Source organism: Mesoplodon bidens, assembly GCF_964165515.1.
Source record: "Mesoplodon bidens genome assembly, chromosome: 8".
NCBI classification, from domain to species: Eukaryota; Metazoa; Chordata; class Mammalia; order Artiodactyla; family Ziphiidae; genus Mesoplodon; species Mesoplodon bidens.
In genome coordinates, this window is record NC_138165.1 from 80744332 (window position 1) to 80757776 (window position 13445).

The 13445-nt window shown below is 39.5% G+C and overlaps 1 protein-coding gene across 8 annotated transcripts in view; it reads left to right on the plus strand.

The window, feature by feature from the left end:
• NBEAL1 (neurobeachin like 1) overlaps window positions 1-13445 on the plus strand; it is a 181770-nt gene that overhangs the window by 30724 nt on the left and 137601 nt on the right. For 7 of the 8 annotated variants that reach the window (XM_081241721.1, XM_081241722.1, XM_081241717.1 and 4 more), the window contains 2 exons: window positions 9025-9106; window positions 9674-9801. In XM_081241721.1, coding sequence (XP_081097847.1) covers window positions 9025-9106; window positions 9674-9801 — 210 coding nt within the window. Of the gene's footprint in view, window positions 1-9024; window positions 9107-9673; window positions 9802-13445 lie in introns of those variants that run through there. The other variant, XM_081241723.1, reaches the window with a different exon arrangement.

The following is a 13445-nucleotide window of genomic DNA, read 5'->3' on the forward strand; positions in this document are numbered from 1 at the left end:
CATCTATGTTCATTAGAGATATTGGCTTGTAGTTTTCTTTTTCTGTGACATCTTTGTCAGGTTTTGGTATCAGGGTGATGGTGGCCTCGTAGAATGTGTTTTGGAGTGTTCCTCCCCCTGCTGTATTTTGGGAAAGTTTGAGAAGGATAGGTGTTAACTCTCCTCTAAAGGTTTGATAGAATTCTCGTGCGAAGCTGTCTGTTGGAAGATTTTTAATCACAGTGTCAATTTCAGTGCTTGTGATTGGTCTGTTTATATTTTCTATTTTTTCCTGGTTCAGTCTCGGAAGGTTGTGCTTTTCTAAGAATTTGTCCATTTCTTATAGGTTGTCCATTTTATTGGCATATAGCTGCTTGTAGTAATCTCTCATGAGCCTTTGTATTTCTGCAGTGTCAATTGTTACTTCTCCTTTTTCATTTCTAATTCTGTTGATTTGAGGCTTCTCCCTTTTTTTTTTGAAATTTTAAAAATTTATTTATTTATTTTTGGCTCTGTTGGGTCTTTGTTTCTGTGCAAGGGTTTTCTCTAATTGTGGCGAGCGGGGGCCACTCTTCATCGCGATGTGCAGGCCTCTCACTGCCACGGCCTCTCTTGTTGCAGAGCACAGGCTCCAGATGCGCAGGCTCAGTAGTTGTGGCTCACGGGCCCAGTTGCTCCGCAGCATGTGGGATCTTCCCAGACCAGGGCTCGAACCCATGTCCCCTGCATTGGCAGGCAGATTCTCAACCACTGTGCCACCAGTGAAGCCCTCCCTTTTTTTCTTGATGAGTCTGGCTAATGGTTTATCAATTTTGTTTATCTTCTCAAAGAACCAGCTTTTTGTTTTATTGATCTTTGCTATTGTTTCCTTCATTCCTTTTTCATTTATTTCTGATCTGATCTTTATGATTTCTTTCCTTCTGCTAACTTTGGGGTTTTTTGTTCTTCTTTCTCTAATTGCTTTAGGTGTAAGGTTAGGTTGTTTATTTGAAATTTTTCTTGTTTCTTGAGGTAGGGTTGTATTGCTATAAGCTTCCCTCTTAGAACTGCTTTTGCTGCATCCCATAGGTTTTGGGTCATTGTGTTTTCATTGTCATTTGTTTGTAGGTATTTTTGATTTCCTCTTTGATTTCTTCAGTGATCTCTTGGTTATTTAGTAGTATATTGTTTAACTTCCACGTGTTTGTATTTTTTACAGTTTTTTTCCTTTAATTGATATCTAGTCTCATAGCGTTGTGGTCGGAAAAGATACTTGATACAATTTCAGTTTTCTTAAATTTACCAAGGCTTGATTTGTGACCTAAGATATGGTCTCTCCTGGAGGATGTTCCCTGAGCACTTGAGAAGAAAGTGTATTCTGTTGTTTTTGGATGGAATGTCCTATAAATATCATTAAGTCTGTCTCATTTAATGTGTCATTTAAAGCTTGTGTTTTCTTATTTATTTTCATTTTGGATGATCTGTCCATTGGTGAAAGTGGGGTGTTAACTTCCCCTACTATTATTGTGTTACCATCGATTTCCCCTTTTATGGCTGTCAGCATTTGCCTTATGTATTGAGGTGCTCCTATGTTGGGTGCATAAATATTTACAGTTGTTACGTCTTCTTCTTGGATTGATCCTTTAATCATTATGTAGTGTCCTTCTTTGTCTCTTGTAGTAGTCTTTATTTTAAAGTCTATTTTGTCTGATATGAGAATTGCTACTCCAGCTTTTTTTGATTTCTATATGCATGGAATATCTTTTTTCCATCCCCTCACTTTCATTCTGTATGTGTCCCTTGGTCTGAAGTGGGTTTCTTGTGGACAGCATATATACGGGTCTTGTTTTTGTATCCATTCAGCCAGTCTCTGTCTTTTGGTTGGAGCACTGAATCTATTTACATGTAAGGTAATTATCTATATGTATGTTCCTATTACCATTTTCTTAATTGTTTTGGGTTTGTTATTGTAGGTCTTTTCCTTCTCTTGTGTTTCCTGCCTAGAGAAGTTCCTTTAGCATTTGTTGTAAAGCTGGTTTAGTGGTCCCGAATTCTCTTAACCTTTGCTTATCTGTAAAGGTTTTAATTTCTCCATCGAATCTGAATAACATCCTTGCTGGGTAGAGTAATCTTGGTTGTAGGTTTTTTCCCTTTCATGACTTGAAATATGTCCTGCCATTCCCTTCTCTCTTGCCGAGTTTCTGCTGAAAGATCAGCTGTTAACCTTATGGGGATTCTGTTGTATGTTATTTGTTGCTTTTCCTGCTGCTTTTAATATTTTTTCTTCGTACTTAATTTTTGATAGTTTGACTAATATGTGTTGTGGCTTGTTTCTCTATGATTAATATGTGTTTCGGCATGTTTTTCCTGTATGGTACTATGTGTGCTTCCTGGACTTGATTGACTATTTACTTTCCCATGTTAGGGATGTTTTCGACTCAGATCTCTTCAAATATTTTCTCAGACCCATTCTTTTTCTCTTCTTCTTCTGGGATTCCTATAATTCGAATGTTGGTGCATTTAATGTTGTCCCAGAGGTCTCTGAGACTGTCCTCAATTCTTTTCATTCTTTTTTCTTTATTCTGCTCCCTGGCAGTTATTTCCACCATTTTATCTTCCAGCTCATTTATCTGTTCTTCTGCCTCAGTTATTCTGCTATTGATTCCTTCTAGAGTATTTTTAATTTCAGTAATTGTGTTGTTCATCACTGTTTATTTGCTCTTTAGTTCTTCTAGATCTTTGTTAAATGTTTCTTGTATTTTCTCCATTCTGTTTCTGAGATTTTGGATCATCTTTACTATCATTACTCTGAATTCTTTTTCAGGTAGATTGCCTATTTCATCTTCATTTATTTGGTCTTGTAGGTTTTTACCTTGCTCCTTCATCTGTAACATAGTTTTTTGTCATTTCTTTTTTTTCTTTTAACGAGTGGTGCTGTATTCCTGTCTTACTGGTTGTTTGGCCTGAGACATCCAGCACTGGAGTTTGCAGGCAGTTGGATAGAGCCGAGTCTTGGTGCTGAGATGAGGACCTCCCAGGGGCCTCACTTCGATTAATGTTCCGTGGGGTTTAAGGTTCTCGTTAGTCCAGTGGTTTGGACTTGGAGCTCCCACCACAGGATCCCAACCCCCCGCCTGGGAACCAAGATCCTGCAAGCTTCGTGGTGTGGTAAAAAAAAAAAAAAAAAAAAAAAAGAAGAAAAGGAGCAGTACAATATGAAAGAATGTAAAACAAAATAAAATTAGAAAGATAAAAAATATATTAGGAAAAATAAAACTATAATTGAAACAACTCCAACAGGGTAAAATAAAACCACAACAGTAAAAAGAAAAATAAAAAAGGAGGGGGGGAACAAGCCAAAAGGAGAGAATGTTAACAAAGTATAAATAATAAAATAAAACTAGAAAAACAAAAGGTTTTTTAGGAAAAATAAAAATATAAAAGAACCGACAACAATGAATCAACAAGGTACAACAGAACCCCAATCTAAAAGAGGAAAAACGAAAAAAAACCCCACAAAACCTTGGCTGTAGGGGCAAAGTTTAGGCAGGGGTGGAATTTAGGCAGGGGCTGGGTTTAGGGTGGGGTGGGACCTAGTCAGGTGGGGGGATGAGTTTTGAGCATGGGGCAGGTCCTAAGCTTAGGACCCACACAGCTGGAAATGCCCTGGGGGTGGGGCCTAGACAGGGTGATGTTCAAGCATAGGGTGGGGCCTCTGCTTAGGACCTGCATGGAAGTGGAGAGGCAGCACATGGAAAGGAAGGCCTCTGGAGTGTGGAGTTAGGGAGTTTGGAGGTAGGGCCCTGAGTGAGGGTGTGTGGGTGGGGTTTAGGCCCAGTGCATTGGAGGGGGTCTCAGAGGGGGTTCTCTGAGTGTACAGGTAGGGCCGTGGGTTGGGGTGTAGGGGCGGAGCTTGGGTTCTGCGTGGCAGGAGAGAGGCTCTGAGGGCAGAGGATTAGGCCTGGGGCCTAACAGGCTTCCTGGTATCTAAGTGGACAGGGAAGGCACAGACTGCATTCCCTTCCATTCCTTCATGCTCCTTCCCCACCATCTCCCCCAGGGTCTCCCCCATTGCTGCTGGACCCCTAACCGTGGGTGGGTCCCACTGGGTGTAGGAACTCCTCCCCTCCCCCATCCACCCCTCAGGGGTGCCAGTCCCAGAGATCCAGCCTTTACTTTTGCTCCCCCTTCCCTCCTTCCCACTCCCTCAGGACCCGCGCAGCTGGAAGGGGCCTTGGTGGACAGAGGATCAGGCCTGGGATCTCAGCAGGTTCCTGGGGGCCCAAGTGGGCAGGAGAAACCTGGCCACGCTCCCTTTTGATCCTCTGCCCTCCCATTGGTTCCCCAATTTCCCCATTTGGGTGTAGGATCCCTTCCCCTCCCCCAGCTGCCCCTCAGTGGCATCAGGCCCATCCCACCTCCACTTCTCCTCTCCCATTACTCCCCCCACACCCCACATCCTACCCACTCACTGGGGGTTCCTCCCATCCCCTTAGGTGTCTGTGGTCCCCTGCCGGTGCCTGGTAGGTGCCCTAGTTGTGTGTAGTCGCGAATTCCGTGTCCCCCTAGTACGCCATCTTGACTCTGTCCCCTGTACCTTTTAAAATATATGATGTCCTTCTTTGTCCCATGTAACCTTTTTTGGCTGAAAGCCTATTTTGTCTGATATTTGTATGTCAGCCTCTGTTCTCTTTGAGTTACTCTTTGCATGGAATATCTTTTCCTCTGCTTTCAGTTTCAACCTGTTTGTGTCCTTGGACATCAGGTAGACAGTATAAAGTTGGATCCTGAGTTTGTATCCATTCTGCCACTCTTTTCTTTTTTTTTTGTATATCGTGATTGGAATATAATTGCTTTACAATGATGTTGTATTAGTTTCTGCTGTACAACACAGTGAATCAGCTATATGCATACATGTATCTCCATATCCTGTCCCTTTTGAGCCTTCCTCCCACCCTCCCTATCCCACCCCTCTAGGTCTTCACAAAGCACTGAGATGATATCCCTGTGCTATGTAGCTGCTTCCCACTAGCTATCTGTTTTACATTTGGTAGTGTATATATGTCAGTGCTACTCTGTCACTATGTCCCAGTCTCTACTTCCCGCCCTGTGTCCTCAAGTCCATTCTCAACGTCTGCATCTTTATTCCTGCCCTACCACTCGTTCATCAGCACCATTCAGTCTCGTGTCTTTTGAATGGAAACTTTAATCCATTTACATTGAAAGTAATTACTCCTAAGGAGGAATGTACTTCTTTTACTGTTCTATTTGTTTTCTTTATGCCTTAAAACAGAAGGTGTTTTTTTTAATTTATTTATTTTTTGGCTGTTTTGGGTCTTTGTTGCTGCGCATGGGCTTTCTCTAGTTGTGGTGAGCGGGGGCTGCGCTTCATAGCAGTGCGTGGGCTTCTCATTGTGGTGATTTAAATTCCTTTATCATATTCTTTTCTTTATAATGAGCACTTCATTATTTATTTATGTATTTTGTAATATTTGTTTATTTATTTATTTGGCTTTACTGGGTCTTAGTTGCAGCACGCAGGATCTTTTAGTTGCAGCATGCGGGTTCTAGTTCCCTGACCAGGGATCGAACCCGGGCCCCCTGCATTGGGAGCGCGGAGTCTTAGCCACTGGACCACCAGGGATGTCCCCTTTATCATACTCTTTTGTATACATTCTGTAGGTATTTTCTTTGTGGTTACCATTGTTGTTACATTTAACATTCTAAAGTTATAACATTCTAATTTGAATTTATACCACTTTAATATCAATAACATACAAAAACTCTGCTCTTTTATGGCTCTGTCCATACTCCTTTTGGTTGCTGATGTCACAAAATTACATTTACACAATGTTTGCCCCCAAACATAAGCTAATAGTTATTTTAGATGCATTAGTCTCAAATTATGTGTAAAACAAGATTTGGAATTACAAACCAAAGTTACAGTAATACTAGTTTTTACCTGAACAATTTTTTTTCTTTAAATATAATCTCTTAAATTATATAAAAACAAAGAATACAATTACAAATCATTGTTTCAATAATACTAGCTTTTATAATTGCCTATTTATTTACCTTCATTGAGATCTTAGTTTTCCATGCAGCTTTGAGTTGCTGGGTAGTGTCCTTACCTCTCACCCTGCAGGACAGTGTTTAGCATTTTTTGTAGGGGAGATCGAGTGATCACAGACTCCATTACCTTTTGTTTCCTGGGAATGTCTTTATTTCTCCCTCACTTTTGAAGGATAGTTTGCCAGATACAGGATTGTTGGTTGGCAGCTTTTTTCTTTTAGCACTTTCAGTGTATCCTCTCACTATCTTCTGGCCTAAGTTTCTTAGTAGAAATCTGCTGATAATTGTATTGAAGATCCCTTATATGTGATGATTTGCTTCTCTCTTCCTACATTCAAGATAGTCTCTTTGTCTTTTGAAAGTTTGATTATAATGTGTGTCTCAGTGTGGGTGTCTTTGACTTCACCTTATTTGGAGTTCGTTGAGCTTCTTGGCTGTTCATATTCATGTCCTTCATCAAATTTGGGAAATTTTCAGCAATAATTTCTTTAAGTATTCTCTCTTTCCCTTTTTCTTTCTCTTCTTTTTCTTAGACTCAATCTTTTTTCTTTGTGTTGTTCACACTTGATAATTTCCATTGTGCTATCTTCAAGTTCACTAATTCTTTCCTCTGCCAGCTCAGATCTACCCTTGAATTCCTCTAGTGAATTTTTCATTATAGTGATTGTAGTTCCAGAATTTCTTTCTGGTTTCTTTTTAGTTTTTTTTTAATCTCCTTACTGATATTTCCATTTTGGTTACCGATTAATTTCTTCACTTTCTCCACATCTTCCTTTAGTATTGATACTTTGAGCATCTTGAAGACAGTTATTTTGAAGTCTTTGTCTAATAGATCTTTTTCAGGGAGTTTCTGTTGATCTCTGTTTTTTTTTTTTTGACTGGGCCATATTCCCCTATTTCTTTGTATGCCTTCTGATTTTTGTTTTTAATTGAACATTGGACATTCGAATCTAAGAATGTGGTAACTCTGAAAATCAGATTTACCCCCTTTCCCGGGGTTTGCTGCTTTTTGTTGTTATTTTTGTTTATTTGTTTTATTTTTTGATCATTAGAGATTGTCTCTGTGCTGAGGATCAACCTGAGTTGTAAACATAAGGTCTGCTCAGATCTACTCTGACCCTTTTCCTCAGCATGTGTGGTCACTCTCTAATTTTCCCCATTTATGCTGTTATTTTTGAATGTCCTAGTCTTTAACATCTGGCTCCCAAAAGGGGAAAAAACAAAAAGATGCAGGGGGAAAGGGAAATGGCTTTTAAGTCCCCTGGAAATTACTTCAGCCAGAGGGGGAGGGGCTTGTAACAAGTGGTGGGGATGTGCAATATCAGTGCCTGCCTGCCTCTTTTTTTTTTTTTTTTTTTTTTTTTTTTTAATAAGTTTATTTATTTCTATTTTTGGCCGCACTGGGTCTTCATTGCTGCGCGCGGGCTTTCTCTAGTTGCGGCGTAAGGGCTTCTCATTGCAGTGGCCTCTCTTGTTGTGGAGCACAGGCTCTAAGCGCGTGGGCTTCAGTAGTTGTGGCACGCAGGCTCCAGAGCGCAGGCTCAGCAGTTGTGGCACACGGGCATAGTTGCTCCGCAGCATGTGGGATCCTCCCGGACCAGGGGTTGAACCCGTGTCCCCTGCGTTGGCAGGCAGGTTCCCAACCACTGCGCCACCAGGGAAGCCCCCTGCCTGCCTCTTTGTCTGCACCTCTATAATCAGAAGGAGCAATCAGTGATCAGAGCACGATCTCCAATATGTTGAGGACAGGGTCCTTTTTGCCCATGTTGGTTTCTTCAAGCTGTTAGCAAGCTGCTCCTGGACCATGTGCACAGCTGCTTACCACATGTCTGGGGGTGGCAGATTGATAGGTGCTACTGTGCTAATAGCTGAAATTGAGCCGAATTTAGGACATTAATTGCACTTTATCATCCAGATCTTCCCATAGAAGTTGCCAGCCTTCAGCAGAGACTCAAGGATTCCAAAATAGTTACATCAAACTGATTTTGACAGTGTAACTGTTTTCTAGGTTGGGAGACAGATTCCTGGTTCTTCCCACTTGGCTATTTGCCCAGAATCCTCCACAGGGGCTTTGAATTTTACCTCTGCCTTTTACTCTTTGCTTTCTCAAAGATGTCATGCCATTCTGACTTCTTACACTAAGTTCATTAATTTAGTTAATTTTTCCTGTTCCTTTAGCATTTACTGGATTTTAAGATATAAAGTTTTTTTCAAGGTCATAATGTTTCAGAACACAATAGAGTTTTTTTGTCTTAACAGAATTTTTTTTTAATATGCCAAGAAAAAGACTGGTGATATTAGTAAGAGTACATGTTAACATTTTACGTGTCATACCTCAGTCTTATTAAAAATGGAATAAAAATGAGGGCCATATTTTAATTAAACACCAGGCACTTGTTGACATACTGCTTTAAACAAGGCATGCACTATGCCCTCTTGGAGTATGTATAGATGCCCACCCTTCTCTCAAGGCTTTTTAATATAGATGAGGAGATATCTTATGAGTCTAAAAGGGGAACTATAATTTCAGAAAGCAAGATGATAACTATAAAACTGCACCACATGAGTTATAAAGGCAATGATATGTACAAAAAACCAAGCTAAAAAAGTACATAGGAAAATAACAACAAACCTGGAAAGAAATAATCCAAAATGTATATAGTTGCTAACGTTGGGGTTGTAAGAATATTAGTGACTTTTTCTTTTCTATTTCTACTTTGTGATATTTTCCAATTTTTTATAATAAACAAAATGCTAATTGGCATGTCTTTCTTAAACATTCTCTGTTTATAGTAGTTAAATGGTGCTTGAGGTGTGTTTTGCATTCTCAGTGGGAAAGCAGTTATATAACCATATTGATTTTAAGTTTTAATGACTGTTATTTGTATTTCATTTGCCAACATGTGTTCCGAAAACCAGCCTGAATTCATGAGCATACATTTTTCTCATTATTCATATGTAATAAATATATGGCTATTCTTTTTTTTCTCACAGAAATCTATCTAATGTAGAAGAAATTGGGACTTGCTCGTATATCAATCATGTTATCACTATGACAACACTCTATATTCAACAAGTAGGTGTGAATTAATATATTCCTTTTTGTTGTTTTACTGAGAGTAACTAGTTTTTATTTTTTAAAATATCATAGTAAAGTTACATGTTTTCAGAGGAGGTAATAATTGAGAAGATCATTAAAATTATCAGTGGGTACTTAATATATTTCAGGCATCTTATGCAATTATCTGAAAGTAGACAAGCAATTATTAATACATTTTGTTATTTTAATTTAAAAGTTGAAGTGTTTTATAAATGGCTATTTTAAATGATACAATTTGCCATTTTATGTATTTATTATTTATTCATCAAATAACCCTCTTATTGAAAGCATCATGTTTTTTGGAAAGACGTTTGTCTATCCATTTGAAATCCTTTCTAGGAAATATTTAAAATTTGAGAGGTTATATCCAACCCATATGATTAACTGACCCTTTGCACACTCAAATGGAACTTAGGCTTATTTGAATAAAAATGAGTTATTATTATTAGATGAATGAAACATGTAGTCTTTTAATGATGTTGGTCAGTATGTTATACAGCTTAACATTTTTAAGTACATATAATTTTATGTTTAAATTCTCAGTTAAAAAGCAAAAAAAAAGAGAAGGAATTGGCAGATCAGACATCTATCGAAGAATTTGTGATCCATGCGTTGGCATTTTGTGAAAGTTTATATGACCCATATCGGAATTGGAGGCATAGAATTTCAGGGTATGTCTTATAAATCATAATGTTCATTTAAAACCTAAATATCATAATATATACAATTCTTCAAAGCAGGTCTCATTCTCTGTGAAAGCAGTTGGTAAGATGTGTCTAAGACCCCATCCTTATCTCTGAGGTAGAGAACTACATTGGAGGTAATGAATTAGTGATAAACGCCACTTCTAGATAATAAATTTACCCTGAACTTTTATTTTGTAATGCAATTGAATGCTAATAATCTGATGGTAAAATCTCAGAGCACAGTAGCATCAAGTAGAGTGTACATATTTTTCAAGGAACTTTATCTTTTTTTAAAGCATATTTCATGATTTGAAAAAGAATTTTAACAGTATTTTGTGTTTTTATTTTTAATTGTGGGGCTTTTGTCAGTCAGAAACCAGTGTTTAAAAAGAGAGACTATAATACAAGGAGATTGTTAAATAGGTATTAGAGAACTCAAAAAACAAAAGGGGGACACTGATGTAATACAGAGATAGTAACTTCAGGAAGCAGCTACTTCCCTGGTTCTGTGGGAACAAAGGGAAGAGATTAGAGTTATCAGAAACTAGGAGTTTTGGAGAAGAGGTCCTGCAGTGCCTGATCTGAGACTTCTGAGGAAACAGTCCTAAGCCAGTGCTGCTATCACTGAGCAGCTATGAAGAGGCTGGTTCTGGTATTGCCAAAAATAAGCTGAAGAAAGAAACCAACTGTGAATGCCATAGTTAAGAACTGTTGGCCAGTAAAAAAATAAGGAATAAGGCATCAGTCCCCCCTTCACTCTTTCAACTTTCCAGGCTCCATTTAGTACCCACTATTGATGAACCCAAGAGTGAGGTAGCTGGAGAAAAGGAAATACAGTTTGTAGAATGACTGTCCCAGCATCACAAAGCAGGTGGAATGTAAGATGATGGATTTGTAGCTTAGTGACAATGGCATAATTACCAGTACACAGCTCAAAGGGAAGAGTTTAAAAACTCATGTATTTTCTTACCTGTGGGCAAAGAATAGGAAGAGTTTTATCACCTACAATCAGATCTCTTTTTTAGGTCTCCCTAATCTGCTGTACTTTAAATCTCAAGATTTTTTCATTTTCATTGTAACCTGACCCACTTATAAACAATTCCTACTTCCTGCAACAGTTCGTTACTAGAATGTTTGTTTTTTTTATAGGCTTTTCAGGATTTTTAGGGTAGGATACCCTCACTTTGAATAGCCACCATTAGATAATGGTGAAGGATTGGTAACTGAGAGAACATGTATGTAGACTATGTGGTAATACTTTATATATTCTATATAGTAATATTTTATTGAAATAACACATCCTTTAGGTAAAGCAAGAAGTGTCTAATAGAATTAATAGGAACAAATACTCCAGCTATTAAATATAACAATTCTATCTGCTTATTTATACATTTGCTTTCCTTTATGTGTTGGAAGTTGTAGTCTTTAGTCAGGATTCTCCACAGAAACAAAACTAGCAGGCCGTGTGTGTGTGTGTGTGTGTGTGTGTGTGCGTGTAGGAAGAACTTCATTGTAAGCGATTGCCTCACATGATTATAGAGGCTGGCAAGTCCAAATCTGCGATGTGGGCTGGCAGCCTTGCCACCCAGGGAAGCCAGTGGTGCAGTTAGAGTTCGAAGGCTACAGAGCCAGTGTTCCAGTTCCAGTCCTAGTTCAAAAGCAGTCAGGCTGGAGACCAGAACTGATGGTGCAGATGAAGTCAGAGGGCAGTCTGCTGGAGAATGCCCCTTGCTTGGAGATGCCTGTCTTTTTGTTACACTCAGGCTTTCAACTAATTAGTTGAGGCACTTTCTGGAGGGCAGTTCCGTTACCCAGTGTTCACCAGTTTAAGTGTTAATCTCATCCCAAAACAGCCCCCACGTTGACACATGAAATTAACCATCACATCGTTCTAATACTTTTCTTGATTGTTTATTAATGGGAAGGTACTAGTGACCTTCTGATTACTTCCTTTTCTATTGAACTTTAATATGTCTCTTTTTCCAGTGAGAAAGTGCTTTGCATTTTTCTTGGCAAAGATTTATCCGTCAGGATAAGCTTCAGTAACAAACAAGGGGTTAGAATAACAAAGGTTTACTTCTTATTCCTGTTCTCTGTCTACCATGGTTGGCAGGGAGCCTCTACTCATCATAGTCACTCAAGATCTTAAACTGACAGAACAGCAAGCATCTAAGGCTTGGCTACTTACCATGTGAAAGAGAAAAGAAAGCTCTGAAATGTCTCACATTGGCAGTTTTAATGCTCTTGTCTGGTCATGACATATGACATGTTTCACTTCCATTCAGAACTCATTGGCCAAGACTAGTTACATGCTCCCATCTACCACAGTGAGACCCAGAAGAAGAAGGGAGACCAAGGTGGAAGTTAGTTCTACCCTGTGACTAAAAGGAGTAGACATGGAAATAGTTGCAGACAGCACTGTCACTGCCTTTTCCCTCTGCCTATGTACTGGTCATAACTCTAAAGATTCAAAGAGAGGAGCACATAATAGTGCTCCATTTGTAGCCTTTCTACGCATTTAGCACTTTGGTTCTCAACTAATCAGTGTTCCCCCAATTTTGACATTTATGCCGAGATTTCTTTTTTTTTTTTTTAATTTTATTTATTCATTTATTTATCTATGGCTGTGTTGGGTCGTCATCTCTATGCGAGGGCTCCCTCCAGCCGTGGCAAGCGGGGGCCACTCTTCATCGCAGTGCGCGGGGCCTCTCACTATCACGGCCTCCCCCGCTGCAGAGCACAGGCTCCAGACGCGCAGGCTCAGCAATTGTGGCCCACGGGCCTAGTTGCTCCGCGGCACGCGGGATCCTCCCAGACCAGGGCCCGAACCCGTGTCCCCCGCATCGGCAGGCAGACTCTCAACCGCTGCGCCACCAGGGAAGCCCGACTTATGCCGAGATTTCTTAAGGAAATGATATCTCTTCCTCCCACTATTGCTACTTCCCCATCCCCCTCCTTAGCCTTGTCAGCAATGGCAAATCTAAGGTAACGTTGTTAAGTTTTGAAACAGTGACAAAGAATTTTTATTTATAGGCAGGAAGACATAGAAGGAGGAACATAAGGAGAGGAGTCTGAAAATGACAGAAGAGAGGCTTTTAGAGGAATCCTTAAGAGCAAAATGAATTTAAAGGTGGGAGAAGGAGAGAAGATATGAAAAGGTAGACCCGAGAACAAATTAAAACAGATTAAATAAAATTGGTAATTGAAACAAAAACAAGTTTTTTTTTTTTTTTTTGTGGTACGCGGGCCTCTCACTGTTGTGGCCTCTCCTGTTGTGGAGCACAGGCTCCGGACGCACAGGCTCAGCGGCCATGGCTCATGGGCCTAGCAGGCGGATTCTTAACCACTGCGCCACCAGGAAAGCCCCAAAAACAAGTTTTGAGAGCCAAAAACAAGAAGACATTTAAACATTATAACATGATATAGAAAGAGTTATAGTGTAAGATGACAACAAGAAGGAGAACAAAGAGTAGATGATCAGTGGCATTTCATGAGTGCAGTATATATACCAGAAATTGTGCTGGAAGCTGTCCAGGTATTATTTTTAATAGGTGTAACAATTTTGCCAGGAATAGTATGAACTACTTCTGAGGTAAATGGAAAAAGCAGAGGGTGAGACTTGGTTTTCT